Here is a 27,765-nt window from a genome sequence, read left to right as displayed (position 1 = left end):
CCTGGCCATCGAAACTGCGCACTTACAGATGAAATGTGTAACAGTGATACCCATTGTCATAGAGGCACTGGGAACTATGTCCAGAAACTTTGCAAAATACTTCAAGAAATTGCAGCTTCCTGCAGCTACAAAAAACTGCGCTACTCGGAACATCTTACATTTTAAGGAGATACCTGGTTGATACCTAGGATGCTGGCAGCAACCCGTGTCAACCATCAGCGCCAGTCAATTTGAGTGTTCAGTTGACTGAGGTTCATGTTTAATGAATAAAAATTTTATAATATAATAATAATGAAGAAGGAGGAGGAGGAGGAGGAGGAGGAGGAGGAGAAGAAGAAGAAGAAGAAGAAGAAGAAGAAGAAGAAGAAGAAGAAGAAGAAGAAGAAGAAGAAGAAGAAGAAGAAGAAGAAGAAGAAGAAGAAGAAGAAGTTGGAAGGGATCTTGGAGGTCATCTAGTCCAACCCCCTGCTCAGGCAAGAAACCCTATACCATTTCAGACAAATGGCTGTCCAGTCTCTTCTTAAAAACCTCCAGTGTTGGACCATTCACCACTTCTGGAGGCAGGTTGTTCCACTGCTTAGTTGTTCTGTCAGGAAGTTTCTCCTTAGTTCTAGGTTGCTTCTCTCCTTGACTACTTTCCATCCGTTGCTTCTTGTCCTGCCTTCAGGTGCTTTGGAGAAGAGCTTGCCTCCCTCTTCTTTGTGGCAACCCCTGAGATATTGGAATACTGCAATCATGTCACCCCTAGTCCTTCTTTTCATTAAACTAGACATAACCAATTCCAGCAACCGTTCCTTATATGTTTTAGCCTTCAGGGCTCTAATCATCTTTGTTGCTTTTCTCTGTACTCTTTCTAAGAGTTTCAACATCTTTTTTACATCGTGGTGACCAAAACTGGATGTAGTTTTCCAAGTGTGGCCTTACCAAGGCATTGTAAAGTGGTATTAGTACTTCACGTGATCTTGATTCTATCCCTCTGTTAATGCAGCCTAGCACTGTGTTGGCTTTTTTGGCAGCTGCAGCACATGGCTGGCTCATATCTAAGTGGTTGTCCACTAGGACTCCGAGATCCCTCTCACAGTTGCTACTATTGAGCAAGGTATCCCCTATACTATACCTGGGCATTTGGCTTTTCTTGCCTAAATGCAGAACCTTACTTTCTTCACCATTGAATTTTGTTAGATAGTGCCCAGTGTTCCAGTCTGTCCAGATCCTCCTGTATCTTAAGCCTGTCTTCTGGAGTGTTGGCTATTCCTGCCAGCTTGGTGTCATCTGCACATTTGATGAGTTCCCCATCTATCCCGATCCAAATCATTGATGAAGATGTTGAAGAGCACTGGGCCCAGAACAGAGCCCTGGGACACCCCACTATATACTTCCCTCCATGCAGAAGGACCACATGCTGAGTACGGCCAGTCAGCCAGCTACGAATCCATCTGGTGGTGATGCTGTCTAACCCACATTTTTCTATCTTATCATTATTATTTGATCTACTTTGTCAAATGCCTTACTGAAGTCCAAGTAAATTATATCCACAGCATTCCTCTGATCCACTGATTTTGTCACTTGGTCAAAGAATGCAATAAGATTTGTCTGGCATGATCTGTTTTTGACAAACCCACCTTGGCTTTTGGTTATGACTTTGCTTGCCTCTAGGTGTTCGCTGATTTGTTGTTTGATTATCTTTTCCAAAATCTTCCCAGGTATTGAGGTCAGGCTGACAGGTCTGTAGTTTCCTGGATCTATTTTTTCCCTTTTTTGAAGATGGGAACTACATCAGCTTTTTTCCAGTCCTCTGGTAGTTCCCCAGTGCTCCAGGATCTTTGAAAAATAAATTCAGTGGTTCTGGTTTTTAAGAAGAGACTGGACAGTCACTTGTCTGACATGATAGGTTCTCCTGCTTGAGCGGGGGGCTGGACTAGAAGACCTCCAAAGTCCCTTCCAGCTCTATTCTAAATGGTATTTGCAGTGATTTGGGTGGGAGGGTTTTTTTGGAATTTTACCTTTGCAAGCCCAAAACTGTCTTTCTTTGCAAACCTCCAAAGAAAAATACAGACGGTTGGGGAAACATGGTCCAACATTCTTACACATTTGAAGCATGATCCCAGGTTCATTAAACCAAACCTGACACATTTGCAAGTCAGAGAAAGTGGAGGAAACAGAAATATTGTGGCCAAGGCTTTGTGTACATAAATAATTCACTGTGGTGAAAGTTATGCGACCGGGGAGGGGTGTGTGTGTGTGTGTGTGTGAGACATATAGCAAAACAAGCGCCCAATCACATATTCACTCTTTCAGGAACACCATCCCTCTGTCTGTGTGTGTGTGTGTGTGTGTGTGTTGGGGATGACTAGCCCCTCTCTACCCACTTTCAGCGCAGATGCCCTGGCCCCTTTCTTCTCCTCCACAATTTCAGTTGCTGCTGTTTCCAGATTCTGCCTTTGCACAGCCAGCTGAATGCAGCCATTTCTTTTAATACTGGTCTGGTGCCTTTTGTTAGGCACAAGATATATAGTGCAAAGGGCCAATGGAAATACCGTGTTTCCTCGAAAATAAGACCAGGTCTATTTTTTAGGGGGGGGGTTGGACCAAAAGACCCATTAGGGCTTATTTTCAGGGTGTGTGTCTGATTTTGAAGCCGGCTGCCCACTCTGACCCACTGTCTGGTTGCTTGTTGCCATCACGGGGCAGAAGAGCACGTGTCACTCTGGTGCCGCCACGAGGTGAGGTCAGGCAAGTGGGGGAGATGGAGCTGCCCCACACACCCCGCACCCGCAGCCAGGCCAGTCTCCCCTCGGTGACCTCCCCCGCCCATTCAATGACCTGGCTGCCCACCCACCTCTTCCCTTACTAGTAAGCAGCACGGTGCTAATAGTAACTGGCGGTAGGGTCTCTGCATCGTCCCTGAGCTGGTGGTGTTGGCCACCGGCAACCACTTTCGTGGCTCTCCCCACACAGCCGTGGGAGAGTTATACCAGCCGCCAACTCTGCCGTGACTCCAGCCGCCAATTCTCCCGTGGCTGTGTGGGCAGAGCTGCGAAGGTGGCCGGCGGCGGCCAAAACCACCGGCCCAGGGACAATGCAGAGAGCCTACCGCCGGCCTCCAGAGCTGGTGCCATTGAAACCATGAAACACAAGCAGCGATTGTGCAGCAGGCAGCGCGACGCAGCACTGCAGGACCCAAGCGGCAGGCAGGGGAGGAGGACGAAGTGGCCGCTCCTGGGCAAGTCATCTGCGGGCTGGGGCCGGGCCAGGCCAGCCCCTCCAGCAGCGGATGTGGCTGATCTGCAGTGGTGGCGGAGACTTTTCACCACCACTCCCCCCTGGCTCCAAAACAACCGAGGGGGACCAGGAAAAGCAAGGGAGCCCCCCCCTCTGCCCATCCTCCGTAGCATGGCAGTCCGGCTTGGGAGAGGAGTAAAAGCGAAGAGGCGGGTGTGCAGCCGAGTCCTTGAACGGGTGGGGGGAGGTCGCCGAGTGGGGAATGGCCTGGCTGTGGGGGCCCTGAGGTAAGCAGGTGTGGGATGTGTGGGGCAGCTCCATCCCCCCGTCTCGCCTCAACTCGTGGCAGCAGCACCGGTGCGCTGCATGGCCTCCTGCCCCATTGTGAGCACCAGCAACCAGAGGGTAGGACGGAGTGGGCGGGCTTTGTTTGGGGGGAGGGCTTATATCAGGGACACACTAAAAATCATGCTAGGGCTTATTTTCTGGGTGGGTTTTATTTTGGGGGAAACACAGTTTGTATATTTTTGTGTATAACATAATACAATACAAAATAATATAATAATAATATAACATGTTTCATATGTATATGCATACACACACACACACACACAATAAAGTAACAGAATAACAGTGTTGAAGAGACCTTGGAGGTCATCAACCCTCTGCTCAAGCAGGAGACCCTGTACTATTCCAGACAAATGGCTGTCCAGTCTCTTCTTGAAGCCCCACAACCTCTGGAGACAGGTTGTTCCACTGACTCATTGATCCTTCCTTCCTTCCTTCCTTCTTTCCTTCCTTCCTTCCTTCCTTCCTTCCTTCCTTCCTTCCTTCCTTCCTTCCTTCCTTCCTTCCTTCCTTCCTTCCTTCCTTCCTATAAAAATACATTAGTTTAAAAATAAAACAGTTCTTTAAACCCATCCCTATCCTATGTTTCCTGGAGGAGAAAGGGGAAGAATGTATTGGCTCCTATGCAAACTATTGTTTATTGCTCTTTGACCTGTATAACCTTCTCTCACCATTGTATCCGCTGAGAGATAGACTGATGTTAATTCTTAGGAAGTACTTAGCAAAACAAATGTTAACCAAAAGGGGTTTCTTTTTTTTGGATGTACTCTGGTTAGGCGATCGGGACAAGAATGTAACCTTTGAAGTCTTTCAAATGGACTGAAATGGAAAGCGTCGCAATAGGGATGTATATAACGGCATGGATTTAAACATTTGAGTGCGGTCTCTGTTTTTAGATGCTTCCTGTTGAAGTATCTCTGAGATTCGCCCCATTTTGCAAACTGCTTTTTCTATTTTCTGCAGAATAAAGTCTTTTCTTAACAATCCAATTTGGTTAGTGTTTTAAATGCATTTCTAACCCTTCCTTCCTTCCTTCCTTCCTTCCTTCCTTCCTTCCTTCCTTCCTTCCTTCCGCCTCTCTCCCTCCCTGCTCCCCTTCCTTCCATGCCCTCCTTCCTTCCTTTCCTCCCTCCCTCCTTTGCTCCTCCCAGGTTGCACGTCTGAGCTTTTCACTTATCAGAGTCATCCCAGATGACTGAAGAAGACTCTTTTCTCTTGTCCATCTCAGAGTTGCTTATTCAAGGCTCTTAGAGAAGGCTTTCTAACCAGACTGAGCAAGTGTAGGCTGGGTTACAGTCACATACACACAACTGGACAGTGTGGGGACATTTTGGTGAGCCTTGGTAACCAATGCAAACAACTGTTCTTTACAAGCTCCGATCTAGATCCTACAGCACAACACACTCTTCCGACATCTCACAACCTTGAACTGTTTGCAGTAGTCTGATGCACACTCAGGAGGCAGAGAAATGTTTTCCCAAGGTGAGGTCAATTTAAATGGAAGATAGTGGGAAAACAGCTGTTTGACATCTGGAGGGGACTCTACAGTTCTTCTACTATAACTGTACTATTCCTTTTCGTCCCTGTCTTTCTCTGGCTTAGCTTTTTTTAATTTTCCAAGAATAACCGTCCCAACATTTCTTCTTGCATTTGTTGAAAGCTTCCCTTCCCTTTGCTGAAGGGCCGAAGTCTGTTTTGTGTTAAGCGGCCTGGAAATTTGGCCTGCGGCTTTGGGCAAGTCTAGCCACAGCTCGGATCTCTCCCCTCCCACTCCCCGCTTTCCCCCCCTTTTTTTTAACCAGTTCCTTGAACGTTCCTGATCTCCTCAAATCTTCCAATTACCAGATTCCCTCGTTGGGTCCCTTCTAAATGAGGCTTCAGGCCATCAAAATTCTTGCACAAGTTGTAACAAGCCTCCTTTGATTCAACTGCACGCCCTACAATTTTACACTATTGCGTCATCCAGACAGGAGGAAACTGTCAGGCCATGCAGGGAGGCCTCTTCCCCGCCTGGGTGCCGATCTAGGCAGGCTGAGTTTGCCGAAGGACCATCTAAAGTCTCTGCAGGGACCTTCCCTAATTTATTGGGCTATAAAGGCAGAGGAGGAGGAGGAGGAGATGGACTTTGACACTTGCAAGAGTCCGTTAATGCAATGAAAGAAAATAAAATTAGAGCTAACACTGTATCCAGTTTTGGTCATTAAGGAATCCCGCATCCAGTTTTAATCACCACATTACAAAAAAAGATGTTCAGACTTTGGAAAAAGTGCAAAGAAGAGCAACTAAGATGATTAAAGGCCTGGAGACAAAAGCATATGAACAACGGTTGCAGGATTTGGGCATGGCCAGTCTAGAGAAAAGAAGGACTGGGGGGGGGACACATGATAGCAATATTCCAGTATTTGAGGGGCTGCCACAAAGAAGAGGGGGTCAAGTTATTCTCCAAAGCACCAGAAAGCAAGACAAGAAACAACGGATGGAAACTAATCAAGGAGAGAAGCAATCTGGAATTAAGGAGAAAATTCCTAATAGTGAGGACAATTAACCAGTGGAACAGCTGGCCTTGCTTCATCATTCCAGGTTTTTAAGAAGAGACTGGATAGACACTTGTCTGAAATGATATAGGGACTCCTGCTTGAGCAGGGGGCTGGACTAGAAGACCTCCAAGGTCCCTTCAGCTCTATTCTGATTGATGATTCTGATTCTGATTGTTATTATTATTTCTACATGGGTAGACCACCTCACCAAGCGGACATTTCCCCATAAAGACACATAAAAGTAAATGCAATCATATTGTCCCATGGGCAAAATCTGCCACTCAGGGGTGTCCGCAGAGGGATCAAAAAAGCCAAGATGGCGGCTACACGCTACACTCTTGCAATGGAAACCCCAGCCCTATGAGGACCAGGCTGGTGTCTGGATCTTTTCCAGGGCCAAGACCCCAGGACTCAACAGGGAAAGGGAGTTTCTTTCAACGTTTGTCCCTCTTGAGAAGGGCAGCAGGGTCACAGATATTCTCTTTGGTGGCCAATGGAGTGGAAAAAGAGGTTGGGGCTGGGCCCAGCCATGCTGGCCCATTGTTGGCTTAACAGAGTTGGGCAGGTCCTGGGAGGTCATCAAGTCCAAACCATGCTCAAGCAGGAGAGCATATAACATTGAGACAAAGGGTTGTCCAATCTCTTCTTTAAACCTCCAGTGATGGAGCATCCACAACAACTGGAGAAAAGCCATTCCACTGGTTAATTGTCCTCACTGCCAGGAAGTTTCTCCTTAGTTCCGGGTTGCTTCTCTCCTTGATTAGTTTCCATCCGTTGCTTCTTCTCCTGCCTTTGGGCGCTTTGGAGAATAGCTTGACTCCCTCTTCTTTGGGGCAGCCCCTGAGATAGTGGAGGACTGCTCTCCTGTCACCCTTTTTCAGTCCTTCTTTTCACTAGACTGGCCACTCCCAATTCCCGCAACCGTTCTTCGTACGTTTTGTCCCCCAGTCCCCCAATCCTCTTTGCCGCTCTTCTCTGCACTCTTTCCTAGTACAGAGAAGAGCCAAGAGCTTGGTGGGCCACGCTCATTCCCGACACCTTCCAGCCTGATTGAAGGAGAGCAGCCACAGGGCAAGAGAGTGCCAGGAATCCAAACGCTCTCAAACTCCTTTCGTCTACTTTATTTTGCAACAGTCACCATGTTACCACAAAACTTCAGTGCTAAATGAGAAACAACTCATAGGCGGAACAGAAAGGTGAACAGCTGAGCTGGCTCAGAATTTCTCCAGAGGGGACCAGAAGAAAATTTGGCCTTTTTTTCATCTCTAATGAGGACTAATGAATCATGACTGTGTGATTCACTTAACAATCATGGCAAAAAAGCTCATAAAATTTACTTAACTGCCTGACTTAGCAACAGAAATCCTGACGCCAGTTGTGATCGTAAGTTGAGAACTATCTGGCGCATTAGTCTTTCTTTCAGGAATTGGGTATCTCCAGTTTAATGAAGAGAAGGAGGAGGGATGGCATGATAGCGGTCTTCCAGTATCTCAGGGGCTGCCCCAAAGAAGAGGGAGTCAAGCTATTCTCCAAAGCACCTGAAGGCAGGACAAGAAGCAACAGATGGAAACTCATCAAGGAGAGAAGCAACCCAGAACTAAGGAGAAACTTCCTGACAGAACACTTAACCAGTGGAACAACCTGCCTCCAGAAGCTGTGAGTGCTCCAACACTGGAAGTTTTTAAGAAGAGACCGGACAGCCATTTGTCTGAAATGGTATAGGGTTTCCTGCCTGAGGAGGGGGTTGGGCTAGATGACCTCCAAGGTCCCTTTCAACTTTATTATTATGATTAAACGTGGCTCTCGGCTCGTGGGAAGCTGCAGCCCCGGCTTGAAGCGGTGCCGCAGCTGCCGGGGGGGGGCTCCGGGGAAGTTGCCGGGGGCGCGTGGAAGGGGGCTGCGGCGGAGGGGCGAGGACGTGCGACCCAACCTCGGGATGACTCACCCTTGCCGAGCCGGGAAGGGCCACGCCGCGGGTCTTCCGAGGCTCTGCGCATGCGCGTCTGGCTGTGTTTGCGTGTGCGCGCGTGTTGCCAGGGCCGCCGAGTGACTCACCCGCTGCTCGGCTGCTGGGAAGCCGCTCCTGGCTTTCTTCTCCGTGAAGTTGTGAGGATGTTTTGTCTCCTTGAGAACCGGGCTGGCCTATCGCAGGAGGAGACGACGCAGCCCCGGGCCCACCTCTCCCTTCCCATCCCCTTCCACGGGATTTTGGAAAGAAAAAAAAACTTCCCGGGAGAGCTGATTGGCTGCTCTGCCCGCAACATTTTTAATCTTGCAGAAAGTGCAGTTTGTTTATTATTGATTTTGCATTCATTAAATTTATTTGCTTGCCCGTCTCATTTCAAAACAAAATGACGGAAAGAAGCAAAGGGATGGAAAGTAATTAAGGAGAGAAGCAACCTAGAACCAAGGAGAAATTTCCTGACTGTGAGAACAATTAATCAGTGGAACCACCTGCCTCCAGAAGTTGTAGGTACTCCATCACTTCAAGAAGAGACTGGAGAGGCACCTGTAGGGTCTCCTGCGTGAGCAGGGGGCTGGACCAGAAGAGGCAAGAGACAGATGAGATGGGGATGAGGTCTTCTTATGCCATCAGCACCCCACCCCCCTCTGGAGGGTGAGCAGCCCAGGCCAGGCCAGGCAGCAAGGTCAGGTTTAGATACCTTTCGGAAGACCAAAGGGGAGGGAACGCTTCTCACCTTCAGCGGCAGAGTGTTCCACAGGGACAGGGCCACCGCAGAAAAGGCTCTCCTCCTTCATCTGGCCTGCTTCATTTCCACAGCAGATGGGATCCGTAGCAGTCCCTTCTGTTGGCATGAGTGGGGTGGGCTTGTCCCATTAAGAGGAGAGGTCTCCTCAGATACCCTCAGCAGCTGACACTCTCTGACTAGGATGAAGCAAAGGGCTCCACCCATCTCAGCTGGAAGGATGAGCTTTGAGCTCTGAAAGTAGCTGCATCTCTGGGGAAGCTCATGTAGTTGCTTTAAAGAGGAGTGCCAACAGGCAGAGAGGCCGGGCACCCGCTAGGCACGGGGAGTCTTCACAATAGCCACAATTCATTCTTTTCTCTCCCCTCTTGAGAAGGGGACTGGACTAGAATAGCTCCAAAGTGACTTTCTGCTCAGTTAACCTGTATGGGTCCTGGCTGCGTATTGTGAAAGCCTCCAATAAATAGTTGTAACAGAAGAATCGGAGATGAGATTGGGGGAAACCGTGCACCTCTCCTACTGAACCCAATCCAGGAGAAATGGATCGGGAACAAGTGGATGAGAGTTACAAGAGAATAAGGAAGAAGTGACTGTGACATTTGGAGGGCTGAGAACGAAGGAGATGCCAGACGGGGTCAGAAACAACTCTAGCCTTTTCAAACATGGGCTTTAACAACTCTGTGTATTTTTATCCTGCCTTGATTATATTTATAAATAACTCAAGGCAGCAAGCATACATAAATGCTCCTATTTCTTCCTGTTTTCCTCAGAAAAACAACCCTGTGAGGTGGACTGGGCTGAGAGAGAGGGACTGGCCCAAGGTCACCCAGCTGGCTTTCATACCGGAGGTGGAATTAGAACTTGCCGTCTCCTGGTGATTTGCCCATAGTCATCCAGATGGCTTTCATGGCCAAGGCAGGACTAGAACTCACTGTCTCCTGGTTTCTCACCTGGCACCATCACCACCGTGCCTTGCTTTTAAGGCTAGGAAGGAGCAGGACCCAAAGGCAGGATTGAGCTGCTTCATTCTGGTAACGGAGAGAATTAGAGAAGAGCACTGGGGGGGGGGGAGGTTTGGAGGGGGGGAAAGCTTTGAAACTGGGAAGATTATTTTTTGATAGAGTCACAAATGGATCGTGGGAAAAACTGGGCCTGGAAGGAAAGGAATTTGAATCTGTGCAGAGAGAGGAAGTAGGAGTTTGAAAGTAAAATGTATTTTAGTTGTTACTGCAATTTGCGTCCCAGTCAGTTCTCCAAAACTTCTAGTCTCCCAACAGAGAACATGTGGAAAGGAAGACCTTTGGGAAGAAAACATGGGGATGTAGAAGCTGTTTGAGACAGATTAAAAAGAATGAGGTTGCAAAATGAATGAAAAAGAAAATATGGGAGGGGGATGAAGTGAAAGACACCATGGATGAGAAAAAAGGCACATAATGGAATGAACAAGGCAAAGAAGGGAAATGAATGATAGAAAGAGGAAAAGAGCTGCAGAGAATGGAGTAAAAAAAATCAGGGCTTTGGAAAAATGCAAAACAAAGAAAATGCAGTGATTTTCCATCAGAAAGTAGGGCAAGTCACGGAACAGGGCTGAACAAGACACGTCCTGCAAAGTGAACGGGATGAAATGATTTGGGCTGAAACGGAAGTGAGGCAAAGTCTGATGGGAGGAAGACAGCTCTTGCTGTTCCCCTGGGGGGAAGGGGACAACTCGCCGTGGGACCATTTAACAATTCTATTTAATTATTTAAAATAAACTAAAAATTATTTTAATTTTTACCATTCACGTTTCATTCTATCCTTCCTTTTGCATCCTTTAATGATTCCTTTTGATCATTTCTTTGATATTAGTGTCACTTTTGTCTTGCTACGAGTTGTCCCGTGACGAGTTGGCCGTGGTGACGTAGAGCCCCCCCCCAGAGCGAAGTCAAAGGCTTCAGGGGAATCCACTTGTTATGAGCCAGGGAGTTCTTTGTGGCTCTTGGAAAGGGTTAACAAAGGACCCTCCACTGACCAGTCAGGCTCCGCCCCCAGCCCCCCAAACCACACCCCTTAACTACTTGGGAAGTCCAGAAGGCAAAAGTCCAGGCAGAAAGCCAGGGCAGTTCTCCGAGCCAGGCAAAAGGTCCAAGGCGAGGAGCACTTTTCCAAAAGGGGAACGGTGCAACAAGAGGCAACCACAGTTCACCAGCAAGGGCCCAGCTCGACCCCAAAGGCAAAGAGTGCTTCTCGCAACAAGACCAAGGGGACCAAGGCAAGGCAGGTCTGAAGGGAGCATCCTCAGGGCAGGCCAAGAACAGGCCTCATGGCAAAGCAAAAAGCAGCCTTTGACGCAGACCAGAGCAGTTCTTAAAAGCAGGCAAAGCGGAGTGTGTGTCATCCGAAAACAAACACTTGTTCCTGGCAAAAGCCCCTCCTCAGGGCGGCTCCTTAAAGGTTACTCTCCAGGTGAGCCTCCTGGCGCCCTGCCCTGACTCTGCCTTCTCTGCTTCTCTCCATGCTTCCCACTGGGGGGGATGGGGTGGGGGAGGCATTTGCTCTTCTCTGGAGCTCCTCTGCCTACCCTTTCCGTCTCCTCCCTGCTTCCTCTTGCTCCCCGACTGCTCTTCCCTGGCCGGAGGGACACGGGAGTGCCTCCTGGTTCCTCCTGAGCCACAGTAGGGACTGCATCATCCCCCTGCGCCAGGCCCCGCTCCTCCTCCTCTGACTGGGCCGTGACATGGCTGGTTAGGCGTTCCTCTAAAATCCTCTGGGTGGGAAAGATGTTAATCTGGAAAGCTAGGAAGACTGGTATTTTTGAAATGGGTATTTATTTATTGAATATTTATCGATATATATTTACAAGTGGTCCTTGAATTATGACCACAGTTGGGACTAGTACTTCTGTTCAGCAAGGCAGTCGTTAAATGAGTTACGCCTAATTTTATGACATTTTGCCAGTCGTTAAGCAGATCACCGTTGCCATTAAAGCACACGGTCGTTAAGAGAATCTGGATCCCCTCGTTGGCTTTGTCAGAAGCTGGCCGGGAAGGTCGTAGATGGCAGCCTGGCAACTCCAGAATGTTGCAACCGTCATAAGTTCATGCTAGTCATGACTAAATGCCCACCTTTTGGTAACATGACCACAGGGACCCTCTGACAGCTGATGTCCAGGTCCTGTATTCCGTAAAACCCCAAACGTGCAATTCAGGTTTGAGAGTTGAGTGATGTATGACACACACACAAACACACACCCCACCAATGACCTGCCTGTTGCCCCTCAGGATCCCTTGTGCACTCCTGGAGGGGAGGGAGGGAGGGGGTGAATGGGGGAACCTCAGCTGTGACTTGCAGGCCTCAAGCCTCGGCTCCCCAGGCAGAAGAGGGAGGCTGGACAAGGACCAGGCTGGCCTGGTTCACGTGTCCCCCTGCAAAGGGGCAATGGGGTGTCCAATAGCAGCCAGCTGAGCCGCCAAGAGTCCCCGGGGTTCCCCACCCGATCTCTCAGAAGACCCTCTACTCCCCTCCCCGCAGAGGATCCCTCGCAAGAGCGGAAGGTGCAGAAGGAAAACCCCAGCAGGAAAGTTTCTCTTGGCCTCTGGATTGACGGCCCACTACGGGGGGGCATCCCCTGGCTATGGTCAAGAAAGTCAAAATGGCTGCCATCAAGTTGCAACCGAAGCTCCGCTGCGATACATTTCAAAAAACCAGACTGGGCTTCTTCGCGGCCCAAATAGCCAAGCCGGCTGGTGGACGCGACTTCGGGGGAAGCGGGGGGGGGGAATCCCTCCGACGGAGCCCCGCCGCAGCCGCGTGGCTGCGCTCAAGCCGGGGCGGGGGGGGGGCGGGAGGACGACTCCCAGCATTCCCGGCCGGAGGGCCCATCCGGGGGCGAGCGGGCCGGAGGCGCCCGGTTGGGCAGCGTCCCTGGGGGGCGGGGCCATCGCCGGCCAGCCCGCCCCGCGCTCCTCCCGCGGGTACTTGAGGCGGCGGCGAGGCCGGGCGTGAGTCAGACGCGCCGCTGTCAGTCGGCGAGCCCCGCTAGGTCGCCGCCGCCGCCGCCATGGAGACCCCCCACGGGCAGAAGCGCGGCCACGGCAGCGGGCTCACCTCGACGCCGGTGTCGCCCGCGCGCATCACCCGCCTGCAGGAGAAGGAGGAGCTGCAGGACCTGAACGACCGGCTGGCCGTCTACATCGACAAGGTGCGCTCGCTGGAGTCGGAGAACGCGGGGCTGCGGCTGCGCGTCACCGAGTCGGAGTCGGAGGTCAGCCGCGAGGTGACCGGCATCAAGGCGGCCTACCAGGCCGAGCTGGCCGACGCGCGCAAGACGCTCGACTCGGTGGCCAAGGAGCGCGCGCGGCTCCAGCTGGAGCTCACCAAGGTCCGCGAGGAGTTCAAGGAGCTCGAGGCCAGGTGAGTCCTCCGCTCCCCGCTCCCCTCCGGCCGGCCCGCCAGCGCTCTGGACGTGGACGGCGGCCGGCTCCCGCCGCTCCCCGGCCCGAAGACGGGCCGCCCGCCGGCGCCGCTCGCCCGCCGCAGCCCTGGGCCGTAGGCGGGCAGCGGCGGAGCGGGCCAGCCTTTGGGCGCGCGGCCCTCTGGGCGGAGGGGGCCCGGCCGCGGGTGCAGCTCCTCTCCCCCCCCGGGCTTTCCCGTCGCCTGGCTGGCCGCTCCCCGCCCGCCGCCGGGCGTGGCGCTGAGCTGCTAGAACTGCCGCCCGCCCGCCCGCCCCCGAAGCGGCAACCTGGACCGCGCCCAGGACGGGGCTGCGCGTGGCCGGGCTTGGGCGGGCGGGGCGCGGGGGTGGAATCCCCCTCCGGCCAAGGCGGGGACCAGGGAAAGCCCTTAATCGGGGTTGGGGTCCCGCTGGAGAAGCTGAGGGGCGTCGGTGGGAGACCGAGGGAGAGAAAAATCTCCCCCCCACCCTCGGAGAGCCAGTTTTCCGCGCAACGGCCGCGCCTCTGGATTGCGCTTCTGGGATTTTATTTCTAACGAGCGATTCCTTGGCTCGAAAAAGTTCCAAATGCTCTACTGTAGTTGGTGACAGCAGCGGAAAAATTCTAGGAATGTGTGTGTTTGTGTGTGTGGTAGACGGATCCCCTCTTCCCTTGCTTGTGGTGTGTTGGAGTATTAGCTGTTTACTCCTTGACCCTGAGGACTAGAAACTTTCACACCTTAAAGGGTTTTAAAACTTTAATTTTGCCTTTTATCATTATTTTAACTGTTTTGTCATTAATGTAGTACAGGGATGACAGATTAATAATTTGCTAATAGATTTAGTAGTTTAAAACTTTTGGGGGCCTGTTTTGCAAGGGATGGGGGTAGGCAACCCTCGCCCATTTATGATCTTTGGACTTCAGCTCCCAGAATTCCATAGCTGGCTCAGGAATTCTGGGAGTTGAGGTCCACAGGTTTTAAAGGGGCCATAGTTGGCCACTCTTCATCTGCACCAATGTGAGTCAGGAGAACACAGCTAAATAACCCCAAACCTCCCACCCCATCCAAAAATGTGGAACATCCTGTTGAGGACATGTGCATAGAAGATAAAATTAGATTCCAGTTTAGATTCTAACATTCCTGACCTTAAATAACCTCCCGATTTGGACTTGCCAGTCTGATTCTTTAGTGCAGGTTCTCTAGTTTTGTCTGTTTACTCATAAACAAGTTCTGATTGTCGAAGTGCAGATTATCCCTGCATGCTGTGTGTTCAGCTAAAGCTTCTGTTTGTCAGCCTGCACGGTTATTTAGCCCTTCTTGCAAAGGTTCCTGAGAAATGAGTGTGAAGGTCAAGTGTGCAGACAAATCCACCCCAGGAGTTCAGCGCTTTCTGCTACTCCATCTTGCCTGGATCTCTCTGATGTTTGTGGTGCTGGGTGTGGCACCTGTGTTCATTTGGCACCTGTAATTAATCATTCTGCAATGTTATAGGTGTGCCAGCTCCCTCCTTCCTGGGCTTTGGTATGCTTCTGCCATGGCTGACTTTGCTTCGACTCTGGAGTATAGTACTCACCTGGGTGGCTGGAGTTCACAGCTCAGTTAAATTTCATTTCTGTCTGATAAAATGGATGAATCTCTTGCGTGCTCAGTTGCCATACTCTGACAAAATTTGTGTGTGACTGATTGTTCTGCATATGGGTAGTCCTCAACTTATAACTGATGGGTTGGAAGGGACCGTGGAGATCTTCTAGTCCAAGCCCTCCCCGCCCACACACACACACACACACACACACACACACACACGCAGGCAGAAGACCCTGTGCAGCTGGTTGGATTGGTGGTTTAAGAGTCCAAAGTTAAAATGCCCCAGAAAAGGCACTTTATGGCCTGTAAAGCAATTCCAGCTGTTGCAAAATGTTGACTTGCCCGCCCCTGTGCTCACATGGCCACATTTTGGGTGCTTGCCGACTTGTTGCATTTACGATCATGGTCATGTGGCAATGATTTCTGGCAAAAAGAAGGTTGCTTGGGAAAGTGGATTTGGAATTGCAACCCTTAATTTGCTTCATGACTGTGTGGTTCACTTAATGACTTTGTGATCTGCTTAATGACTACTATGGGTAAAGAAACCCAGCTCCAGTCATGGGATGCCTTGATTTACAGCAGCAGTGACTTTTGACTGATCCCAATTTAGGTCGTAAGTCAAGGACTATCTGGATTGCCTCCTGTGAGTGAGCAGTGGCAAATATATTTAGGGGAAAAGTCCCATCCAGGAATGGAGGGGGGGGGATGTATTTCCTCAGTCGTCCTGGAAGGACCTGAGCTTTGCAGGGCAGAGCAGATGGAGACTTTCCAGAGACTTTGCAGTTTGTGCTTTTAAACAAATCCGGGTGTGTGTCTCCCTCTCCCCTCTGCACATGTATATACCCCCCCCCCCCTTAGCTACTGTTTCTTTTCATTGGGCTAGTTACTTTTGTGTCCTTACTCAGAGTAACTTTGAGGAATGGATTTCCCTAAACAACAAAAATATTATGGGCTGCTTTCAGGAACTCCTCAGCGCAGATGTAAAAGGGCAGGTATTTTTTGTGAGTTCAGCAGCGCCCTTTCAGACTAAAAGTAGTAACTCATTGACTTCAGACTCTGAGTAGAGAGGGAGGGGAATTCCGGGTGTGCATTTGGGCCGTTTGTATGGATAGAAACTCAGCTTTGGGGCCGATTGGTGAATCTGAAACACTCTTGTGGTCCCCTTTTGGGTCATTGTGGTCTTCAAAGATCCAAACTAGAACTAAGGAGAAATTTCCTAATGGTGAGGACAATTATCCAATAGAACAGCTTCCCTCCAGAGGTTGTGGCAGCTCCATCACTGGAGGCTTTCAAGGAGAGACTGGACAGCCACTGGTCTGGAATGGTACGGGGTCTCCTGCCTGAGCAGGGGGTTGAACTAGAACAGTGGCCCCCAACCTTTTGGGCACCAGGGACCAGTTCTGTGGAGAGAGGATTTCCGTGGACTGGAGGTGGTTTTGCGTGCTGCCTGCATCCCATGGATGGGGCTTTGCTTGTTTGTGTGGACCTGTGCTGGTCCACGGACTGGAGATTGGGGACCCCCGGACTAGAAAACCTCCGACTCTGTGGAGCTGGTGGAGGTCTCAAATTTTTGGTCCGGAGATGTTATCAGTCTCCAGATGAGAGTTTTCACCTGGATGAGACTTCAAGGATCCTTGCTGGCTTTCCTTGCTGCCTAGTGACTTTTATCTCAGTTCCCCAGGCTGGGTCCAGAGGCCCACAAAGCGGCTATCTGGTGCAGTGGCAGCTTCCGTCTCCTGTCCTCTGTGACTCCCTTCTTTGGAAGTCGTCAAATGCTGAAGTCTGGAAACAGACGGCTGCTCTGATGCGCTCCTTGGAAACCAGCAGGTTTGGCTGAGGCTGGCGCAACGTGCTGTGTGTCTAGTCCTCAGTGTTTGTTTTTAGGGCTTCCCAAACAGGGGCAGCTTCTCTTTCTTTTAAGAAGATGGATGGGGCTCACCGCTAAACGGGATTCTTCTCCAAATCAAGTGAGGGTATAAATCAGTCTTTTTGAACCTTGGCAACTGTAAGATGTGTGGACCTAAGCTCCCAGAATCCCCCCCAGCCAGCTTTGTTGAGAAGGGGAATTCTGGGAGTTGAAGTCCACACATCTTTAAAAAGACTCTTATAAATACAATGTGAGAAATTTAAACCCAAAGTTCTGGATCGTTATTCCAAGTCACTTGGGGGGGGGGGGAAGCTAGATTCTTGCAAATGTCTTTTCAGCTGGGCCTCTGTCTTTATCTCTGATAATTTTTCCTCCCTCTTCCTGCCATTTGCTCCTCATTGAGTCCATCCCCTGCAGCCCTTAAAAGCCCCTCTGCCCCCTCTCCCCCACTGAGGGGCTGCCACCTCCACCGCCCTGTCCCTGTTTTCTTTCTCTCTCTTCCTTAGCCAGTTTGGAAGGGAGAGCTGCAGGCCGAGGAGGCTTTCGGGAGGAGCTGCTGGAGAGGGCTGCTCCCCTTTTATCTTCGCGAGCCATTTGTGGCTGGCATCCAGGACTGCCTCTGCCTAGCATTCTTGCAGATGGTAGAAGGGAGGGGTGGGCAGTGCCTGGCAGGAGCCATGTAGGCCAAAGCTGGGGCTTGACAGAAAGGTATTGGTTTGAGTGCTGGGACGCCAGAAACATTGAGAGGAACAGGGGTTGGACTAGAAGACCTCTGAGGTCCCTTCCAGCCTCAGGGATTCCATGTTCTATGAACACTCTCCCAAGCCAGGGGACTCTGTGTTCCTCAGTGAGGGGAGAATTTGCTTTGCTTAGGCCCCAAAATAGTCTTTCTGAGCTTACGTATTGCTGCTCAAAAGAGAGTCTGAGCTTGCATCAATGGCTATAACGGTCTGCTTCATTCTTGGGTCCCTTCCAGAACTGCTGCCAGCCCAGTGCCCTGTTTCCAGGGGTCACTAAGAAGATGCTTCCCAGGCATTAGCGGGCAGGAGGGATTCCATTCCTCGACTAGGAGTCAGACTTGACCTGGGCGTTGTGTTTTGGGATGATTCAAACGTCCTTAATTTCCCACATGTATTCAAACGCCCTTGAACCTTTACAAGGTGCCCTTTCAGCTGCAACCCCCCGCTTCTCTACTTTTGGGGAACCCTAGAAAGGTTCCCGAAGAGGCTGCTTGGCCTTCCATTCATGCCAACTGTGCCAAGGTAGGAGCTGGATCCCAAGAGGTGGAGCAGGCTGTGAGTAGCAAGACTCGCCCACGTGCCAGCCGAGCTCTGAGTTGCCAACTTGGCAGAGGGCTATGAGTTTCCTCCATGTTGAAGGGGAGGAGCTTCCTCAGCCCCACCTCCCCGTGAACAGGCCAATTGGCAGCGTAGGGCTGCCCTGCATGGTCCGGATTGGCAGTCCCCATGGAAACCAGCGGTTAGTTTGGATTTGAATGGCAGAGGAAGCGCCAGGCAGGACCGTTTCTGACTCATAGCAGCCACTCCTGCAGGAGCAATTATTCCTATGATTCATGGGCTGCTGTTCTTTCCAAGCATGGGGAGCTGCCAAGTGGGAAGGGGAAGAGCCAAGATGGGCAAGATGCCCACTTGGAGGGAGGAGGCAGGAAGGAGGCCTCCCCAAATGCTGGGGAAGAGACCTGCCTGCTGTTTTTTCGGTATTTGCTACTTTTAGCTGGGCTTTCCCAAGAGATCCCCGCTTTCCAAGACGTCATTTGCTCGGGCACAAAGCAGGGTCCTGTAAATTTCCACCACGGGCATCCCAGGCGGATCCAGGGTGAGCTTAATGTGGTCCCATTCATCTGAGGACTGATTTTCCCCGTCCCTGCTGCAGTGCCCACCCTGGCATTCCACGAAAGGAAAGCTTTGCCCACTGGTGGCTGCAGAACCTCCTGATGCCATCCCTGTCTACCTCTCTACAGAGACAGCAGCTGCCGTAACAGGTAGCTCTCCTGCTCTGGAAGTTTTGAAGATCATGCTGTGGCTGCAAAAGTTTGCTTCCCACGTTACTGAGTTTTTATTTTTATTTTTAAATTATTTTAAGTTTTACATTAAAAGAAAAACCCCCCATAAATTTGTAATAGTGGCAAATATCTGTAGCTCTCTTCATTAACAACTTACCACTATCTCTTAAAATGAAACCAAACCTCTCTTTATTTCATATCCCCTCCCAATTTCCATAAACTCCTTTCTAGGGTCTATGGAGATTCTCAGTCATCGATGCTTTTCCAAAAGGTAGTTGGGTTTTTCCTTGAAAACGTTTCGCTTCTCCTCCAAGGAGCTTCTTCATTTTTAACTGAAGAAGCTCCTTGGATGAAACGTGAAATGTTTCCAAGAAACCCAAGAAAGTCCAGTTGCCTTTTGGGACTCGTGTCTGGAGCCTCATCTCCCTGCTAAACAGCAAAATTCCGGTGTAAACTCTATGAGTTTTTAGTCTTGTGATGGTGCCAATTTTTTTCAGCTGCAGTTCACAGGCAAACAGCTGCTCCTTGCTAAAAATTGTGTGCAATGTGCACCAGGGTGGGCATTATTTTCTAAGAACTCCTAAGTAATGGGCTTCTTAATCCTCTGCTCTTCCCCAGTAGCTTCCCGAAGCGTGTCTACCTTTTAAGGACGCACCTGGGATCAGGCAGGTGAAAATGCAGCTGTGGGGGGACTGAGGCACAAACTCCCCCACAAATACCTGGGACCCCTGTCCTGGCAGGCTGCCTTCTGCTGCAGCTGCAGCTTTGATGGTCAAGGGACTGCTCTTATGTATATGTCCTGGGACTAAAGGCGCCTTGCCGTCAGACAAATGCAAAATAATTTGCATTTGCAAAATAATGGAAGGCCTTAAAAAAAACCAGAAATGCCCTATGAAAATGCCAGGTCTTAAGAGCTTTCCTGAGGTCTAGGGGATTTTGCTGCAGGGAAAGAGGGGTCCAAACTCTGGGGACACCCCCTATATTAGTGTTTCTCAACCTTGACAACTTTAGGGATGCTGGCCTGGGAATTCTGGGAGCTGAAGTCCACCCGTCTTCAAGCAGCCAAGGTTAAGAAACACTGCCCTAGAGGGAACATAATCAGGACCCCAACCCAAATGAAATATGTGCAAGAAAACAACTCGAAATTGGTCGCCAGCCTTTGAATTGGAGCCAGAAGCAAATCAGTGGTTTGGGAAGCAGCGACAGCTTCAGACTTCCTGACGTGTTGAAATGAAACAAGCAGCTTCTCCCCAGCTATTTGCTGTGCTGAAACCTGAGTGTAACATGTAGCCTGTCCCCAAAGCCTTCAGCAGGAAGTTGGGATGGTTGTGCCAGTGGGTCGATGCCAGGGAAGAAGGGGCACCTGGTTAGCTTTGGGTGGGCTTTCTTTCCTTTAATTGATTCCTTCTGCCATTTCTCCTTTGATCCGAAACCACAACCAGGAACAACTAATTCTCTGCCAGGGTTACATCGCAACAAGAGGCAGGAGGAGGTGGGTGTTGTGTTCTGCCCTTGTGAGCAGGCTTCTGGTAGAGTGGAAATTTCTGTCCAAGGTGGCAATTTGTTTTCCTGCCATTTGGCCTTGAACGGCCTTGAATTTAGCCCACATATGTCTTTAATTCCTTAGTTCCAGAGCCTTCACGGCAATTATCTCCCCAATCACACAACAGATCCAGCTTTGTGTGGCACTTCAGTGCTCCCCCCCCCCAAAAAAATCCACCCTTTAAATTTTTGTTTTGCTTATTGATCTTCCTTTTTCCTACGTTGCTGTCCAGGAAGTTTTTCAGGCTTGGGAAACTTGTTTGTGTCTGTGTGTACATGTGCAGGCACACACTGCATAAGCTACTCAGAATAAAGTTTTCCCAGGTGGCTTACAAAACACTAGAGCCGCTATTAAAAACAGACTAAAAGGAGCCGTTAAACTTACGGAACGCAAGACAAGCAAAGAGCCTTGGATTTCATTCAGAAGAGGCTCTGGAATGTGCTGGATAGCACACACAACAGTTGTCTGCAGCAATTGTGCTATTTTTTCAGGGCAGAGCAGCTGCCCCGCCACCGACATCCAGGATGTCCACATGGTGCTGGCCGCAGAGGTGGTCTCTTTAATGATGAAACGGAGTGGGGGTCCTGCTCCTTCTCATCCGATTGAACTGCTTAGCAAAAGTGCCTTTCCCGAGTTGGGTCCTGCCATTGGGGTGAGATCTGGGTGCCCTTCATTGGGGGCAACAGGGCTGGACCTCGAAGCTGCGAGAAGGGCAGCTGGAATGCCCACCAACCTGGGCAGCGTTTCTCCTGTGGATCCATGGTACCAATAAAGGATAATTTATTTGTATTTATTTGTAGCTAAGAGTTGAACTGTGGGGTCCTATGTGCTCTCTGAGCTTGGTGGCTTTCTTGCAGATGTTTCATGACCCAACTAGGTAACATCATCAGTGTTCAGAAAGGAGGAGGAGGAGGACTGTGGGGTCCTTGCTGCTCTCTGGGCTTGCTTGTTTTCTTGCAGATGTTTCATTGCCCAACTAGGTACCATCATCATTGCTAGCCCCGTGATATTCCTGCTAATAGCGCTGAGGTTAGTGGGTGGGCTGGGAAGCTATTCCCTTCCACGTCCAGGGCTTCCTCCTCCAGGACCCCTCTCGGAGTGGCTCGCTTCCCCGTCTTGGAAATGAGCCCCCCTGTTTGGCAAGCTGCCTTCCCTCCCCATGGCCTGGGATTCGGGAAGAGAGCAGATTGCCCTCCTGCCCCTTCTCCAGCTGAGCTCCTTTCTGCATTATACGGGTTAACCTGATTAGTTCAGCCAGGCACCTCCTCCTCCTCGGCGCTCCCCAACTCCAGCCTTAATGAAGAAGAATCGGCCATGGGGAAGGTGCTTCGGCATCTCTGCTCTTCTGAACAGTTTCATCAGTGGTGGGAATTCACTGGAGACCCTTCACCCCAGTGGCTGTTCCGGGGGGGGGGAGAAATCTGCTTGTGTCTGCCTTCTCTGGACTTGGGTCAGCCTGTGTGAAAGCGCAGACACTGTGTGCTTACCTGCGTTTTAGTGCTATATGCTGCACAGCAGCTTTGCTGGCTGGGGAATTCTGGGAATTGAAGACCACCCATCTTAAAAGTGGCGAAGGCTGACAAAACTGCTCTATTCAAGCAGCCTGTCTCAGCAGTTGGAGCAACGCACTCTTAGCTGGGAGAGGGTGAGGGGTGTTGGGGTGCCGGCTGGAGACAGATGGTCCCTTCTGAAGCAATAGGGACGCTGCGTGCCAGTGAGGGGGTCAGGGCGTCCTCCACAAACCTGGGATTAAGGAGGGAGCAGGAGGATGTTGGGGATCAGAGGCAGCCTTGGGAAGCCGGTCTCCTTGCCCTGCAATGGCCTGGACCAAGTGGAGGCCGTGGGAGAGAACTGCCTGCTGGCCTCATAAGGGGTGTGTGCTGAGGCTGGGGAAGAGGATTCTGACACACGCCATCACGCCCTTCCTCAGTGCCGACGGACTTGGGTTCCGTTTCTGCTTCCCGGTGCCTCCAGCCAGCGGGTGCCACCCGGCGAGCTTCTCTGCAGCTCCACAAAGTCTGGGCCAGGTAGAGAAATCCAACTTGTTTGCGTGGCCTAGTTCTGGATCGCCTCATGTTTGGTGACCATCTGTGGCTGAAAAAGGTTTTCCAAGCATTGCTAGACAAAATGCGCCGAGCTGAGAATCCACAGTCAGCGTATGAAGGATAAAAAGGAGCACACAAATGACACATTTTTCTTGCTGAATAGTTTGTGGGCTATGTAAACATGGCCCAATACTGCAGGAGGAGAGCTGACGTCGGTCTGTGTCACCTATCCCGGGAATATGACAGCATCTTTTCTGACTTAGGAATTTTATGATGAGGCAGAAGCTTTTGCGAGATGCAGCATTTTCATGTGCAAATGCTCTGACTTTCTTCCCCTTGCTCAAGTGACCCGTCGGGGTGAAGACTCCGGCAGGCGGTCTTCCTCACTGCAGCACCAGCCCTTCTCCGCCTGCCAGCTCCTAACTCCTGGGCTCCATGCAGGATGGGAAGGGCAGGCCAGATTTTCAACCTGAGCCTGTTGACCAAGAGCTTCGTGTGGGCCGGTCACTTCTCCATCGCTGGTGTCCTCCTCGCCTGGAGGGAAGAGTGGTGCCATTCAGCAGACTCTTGCTTGCAGCATGGAGTCTCGGGGACAAAGAAATGGGTGAGCTGAGCCCATGTCAGGGACGTAGGCTCCCTTGCGGAGGCTTTGCCAGGGATGTCTGGAAATTGGGCCACTGCCACTTCTTGAACAAGTTGGCTTGCTCAACAGTCTTGAACAAGCTGGTTTCTGTTCGCATCAGAGAGATGTAATGCCGATGCTCTCCATTCAGTACAGTAATTCATTGAAAGCCTAAAAAGCCTCCCTGGGTTGGAGAAGAGCAGGCAGAGCCGGGGGCGGAGTTGAGCGAGTCATCAGCCTAGAGTCCTTACATTCCCACAAATGTCTAAGTCCAACCCTCTTGAATTCCATCGATTCTTATCTGGCACCAATTTAGCAAAACCTGGATTAGATTCTTGAGCAATAGATCTTCGGAATTGCAGCTTAATGTATAGTCCTGATTCTTCACAACATGGTGCTTATTAGTGACGGAAGGATATCTTTCTTTTGAGTATTTGCTGGTCTGTGGGAGCCAATGGCCTTTCTCCTGGGTGGACTGACCCACGGTTTTTGGGAAGGGGAGGCAACTTTACCAGCCTCCCATGATTGGCAGCTGGGCCCTTATTTGATATAAACCCCCGCATTGGAAATCTAGCATTTGGCTTTCACAGTTTGCTTTATTTTATTATTCCTCCATAACCTGAATGAAATTATCTGAAGAAGAAGGCTTTAAATATGTGAATCTGAAATTAGGACCACCCCATCCCAAAGGCACTTCTCTAATCTACTTAATGGATCCCCCTCTTTTTTTAAAAAAAAAGTATTCTGGTTGAATCAGGATCAAGTGAAGTACTAATACCACTTTACAATGCTTTGGTAAGGCCACACCTGGAATACTGCATCCAGTTTTGGTCACCACGATGTAAAAAAGATGTTGAGACTCTAGAAAGAGTTCAGAGAAGAGCAACAAAGATGATTAGGGGGCTGGAGGCCAAAACATATAGGGAACGGTTGCTGGAATTGGGTATGTCTTGTTTATTGAAGAGAAGGACGAAGGGTGACATGATAGCAGTGATCCAGTATCTCAGGGGCTGCCCCAAAGAAGAGGGAGCCAAGCTATTCTCCAAAGCACCTGAAAGCAGGACAAGAAGCAACGGATGGAAACTAGTCAAGGAGAGAAGCAACCTAGAACTAAGGAGAAACTTCCTGACAGTTAGAACAATTAACCAGTGGAACAACCTGGTGTATGCTTCAGCACTGGAGGTTTTTAAGAAGAGACTGGGCAGCCATTTGCCTGAAATGGTATAAGGTTTCCTGCCTGAGCAGGGGGTTGGACTAGATGACCTCCAAGGTCCCTTCCAACTTCTTCTTCTTCTTCTTCTTCTTCTTCTTCTTCTTCTTCTTCTTCTTCTTCTTCTTCTTCTTCTTCTTCTTCTTCTTTTCTTCTTTTCTTCATTATTATTATTATTATTATTATTATTATTATTATTATTATTATCATTATCATTATTATTATGTTCTTGTCTCTTCCTTGCAACCACCTCCCTTCCTGGAAGGGGAGTCAGTTTAGAGCCCCAGGCCACAGCAAAGCAGCCCACCTGTCCGCACAAGTGGCGGCTCCCCTCTGTGGATTCAGGGGGTTGCATTGTCTGGAGGGGAGCAACTGGTGCTTTCTGCCTGAAGGAAACATGAAACCGACTTTATCCCAGTTTGGTTGTTCAGTTGGGGCTGCTCTGGATGTTTCCTGCAGGCCTCGTGCTAAATGGGGCTGGGGGGGGGAAGAGGGCCACCTGTTCTTCTGGGAAGGGAGGTTTGGGGACGGTTGTGGGTCACCACGATCCATCTCGCACTGTCCCCTGAAAATGAGGACATTTTGCATGTTAGGGCGGGAGAGCCCACCAACCCTTTTGCTGCCTTTACGTGCAGAGGTGTGGAACCCTTAATCTGATCAAATTGTGGCGAAGCTAAAACGCTCCTGTAAATTAGACGTTCAATAAGCAAAATAAGGTCTAAAATGGAAATCTGGGGGATGGTGGAGTCATCATATGTAAATTACATGTCCTTGCAAGTATGGTTGCACGCTTCTTTTTGTACTAAGTAGAAAAAAGTAAATGGATTTTACAGCTAAGGTAGCTAAAAAGAATTTAAAACTGGATCAAATGATTTTCCATGGAAATAATCCAAAGCCAGCATTATTATTATTTTTAGAGCAGTGTTTCTCAACCTGCTTAAAGATGGGTGGACTTCAACTTCCAGAATTCCCCAAACTCAGAGAGCACCAAGGACCCCCCCCAGTTACTTAACTCTTCCATTGCCGGGGCTTGAGCCTCTGGCTACTCCCTGTGCTGGTTTAGCTCCTAGGGCCAAGCCATTGTGGGGAGAGTCCTTTTTCAAAGCTCATCCAGGGTTTGCCTGCACCCATCAGACTCTTTATTCCTCCAAGCCATGCTAGGAATGACTTTGTATATAGCAAGCTAAATCTGAGCTAATAAAACATTGTTTTTTGTTTCCATGCTATATAATGGTCTCGTTACTATAATTACTAAGAACGGCTCAGTTATTACAGGATTCTAGATTGCCTTAATGCTTAATAGACTAACACAGTTGGAAGGGACCTTGGAGGTCTTATTACAGGTGGGGATGAGACAGCATATAGGGCGGAGGTACAAAAACTATCCATATGGTGTAGTAACAACAACTTGCACCTAAACATCAGCAAGACGAAAGAGATGGTGTTAGACTTCCAGAGAAAAAAAGAGGAACCTGCCCCACTTTACATCGGGGAGGACTGTGTAGAGAGAGTTCCCTCCTTTAAATTTCTGGGAGTCTACCTCTGTGAAGATCTGACCTGGAAAGTTAACACAACTCAGGTGGCTAGAAAGGCCCAACGGAGGCTTCACTTTCTCAGGGTCTTGCGGAAGAACAGGATAGAACAACGGCTAATGACCCTCTTTTACCGGTCTACTATAGAGAGCGTCCTCTCGTATGGTATTGTGGTTTGGTATGCTGGTCTGACAGCCGCGGATAGGAAAGTATTACAGAGGGTAGTGAGCACAGCACAAGACATGGTGGGCAGTTCCCTGACCCCACTGGATGACATCGCCAGGGCTCGTTGCCTTGGAAGAGTGAGGAAGATTCTCAGGGATGGACTCACACCCTGGACGGTATCTCTTTACTCTCCTACCATCCGGTAGGAGATATAGGAATATAGCCAGCCGTACCAACAGGCTGAAGAACAGCTTTTATCCGTGGGCTGTTAGGCTTTTGAATGGGATATAATCTTATGCAGAGTTGACTTGGGAGGCCGGTGTGTGGTGTAGTTGGTTCGCATAGTGTGGTGGGATGGAGGGTTTGTTGTCACTGTGTGTTGGGGGGAGGGAGCACAGGGGGAGGCTCAGCTAATCTCAATGTACACATGTTGTACTTTGACAATAAAGGTTTATTATTATTATTATATTATTATTCTAGTCCAGCCCCTGCTCAAGCAGGAGATCCTGTACTGTTTCAGACAGGTGACTGTCCAATCTCTTCTTAAAAGCCTCCAGTGATGGAGCACCCACGATTTCTGGAGAAACTGCTCCACGGATTGATTGTTCTCACAGTCAGGAAATTTCTCCTTAGTTCTAGATTGCTTCTCTCCTTGATTAGTTTCTATCCATCTTTTCTCGTCTTGCCTTCTGGTGCTTTGCAAAACAGGTTGACCACCCTCAAACCCCCCCCCCCCTCGTTCTTTGTGACAGCTCCATCAGGTATTGGAGGGCGGCTGTCATGTTTGCACTGGTCCTTCTCTTTATTAGACTAGACTTACTCAGTTCCTACAAGTATGATTTAACCTCCAGGCCTATTAACTCCGTTGCTCTTCTTTGGACCCTTGCAGAGTTTCACCTTCCGCATCTTGGCCTGGGCAGATGGAGCCGGGGTCTTTCAAACTTGCGAGATGCTAGAAAGTGAACTATTTTTTGTACTTTACAGAGGGGTCCTTATTGCGCTCTGAGCTGGCTTGTTTTCCTGCAGATGTTTCATTACCCTAACTAGGTAACCTCATCAGTGCTAGCAAGGAGTGCTGTTGGGCAGGACACCAGAATATAAACTGACAGCAGACAGCGCTCCTTGCTAGCACTGATGAGGTTACCTAGTTAGGGTAATGAAACATCTGCAGGAAAACAAGCTAGTTCATGGAGCACTCGGGACCCCTCATTTCAGCCCTGAGCTACAAATATTCTCCCTCATTGGAAACGGTCTTTTAACTAATAATCTGAAGATTGAGTCTTTCTGCTTGAGGTGCATGGCTAGGAACTCAAAATATTTAAATGGACTATTCTTCAAAATCAGGTTACCAAATCCTGGCAACTCCCAGAATTTCCCGGCCAGCATGAAGTCCAGGAATTTTAAAGTTGCCACGCTTGGGAAACTCTGTTCTACGTGAACACCTACTGATGTAAATAAGCAAAGTGTCCACGTTTTCCTTCAGTAACTTAAAGAACAGATGAATTTTGAATGTTGGCAATGAATTCACTTATTCCCCTTTAATGGATTTGCCTGGCTGATCTTTGCTAGATCAGGCTTGGTCCTTAAACCCTTGCAAACAACAGGCTCGGAAATGAACGATGTAAATTGGGGGGGGAGGGAAGGAGCCCCCCCAAGGGGCCTCACAGCCACCCTTTCTGGCTTGGAGGGCCAACCGAAGTCTCGCGAAGAGCCAGGCTCAAACCAGAACAGAAAACTTACCCAACCGGGTCTGTTTCTCCCACCCTTTCGGCACAGAGCAGCCCTTGACGTCAGCCACGGCCGGGAAGAAAACCCTGCTTTGTTTACCGTCTTCAGCGGGAGCTCTGCCCTGATTTCTTGTGGGGTGGCAAGATGCCCACCACGCTCTGGCCCCTTTCCCGCCCACCCAGAGAAGAGGCTCCCAGGATGTTGCATCACTCTGCAGG

General features: G+C 49.9%; 1 protein-coding gene across 2 annotated transcripts in view; it reads left to right on the top strand.

The window, feature by feature from the left end:
- Positions 1 to 12,805: 12,805 nt before the first annotated feature.
- The window catches only part of LMNA (lamin A/C), a 37,623-nt gene continuing 22,663 nt past the window's right edge, over positions 12,806 to 27,765 (top strand). The window contains exon 1 of one of the 2 annotated variants that reach the window (XM_083374576.1): positions 12,806 to 13,207. In XM_083374576.1, coding sequence (XP_083230702.1) covers positions 12,855 to 13,207 — 353 coding nt within the window. In that variant the 5' untranslated portion in view covers positions 12,806 to 12,854. The remainder of the gene's footprint in view (positions 13,208 to 27,765) is intronic. The other variant, XM_083374577.1, reaches the window with a different exon arrangement.

Source organism: Vipera ursinii (genome assembly GCF_947247035.1).
Source record: "Vipera ursinii genome assembly, chromosome: 15".
Classification (NCBI taxonomy): domain Eukaryota; kingdom Metazoa; phylum Chordata; class Lepidosauria; order Squamata; family Viperidae; genus Vipera; species Vipera ursinii.
This window is presented reverse-complemented; position numbering and strand designations above follow the sequence as displayed.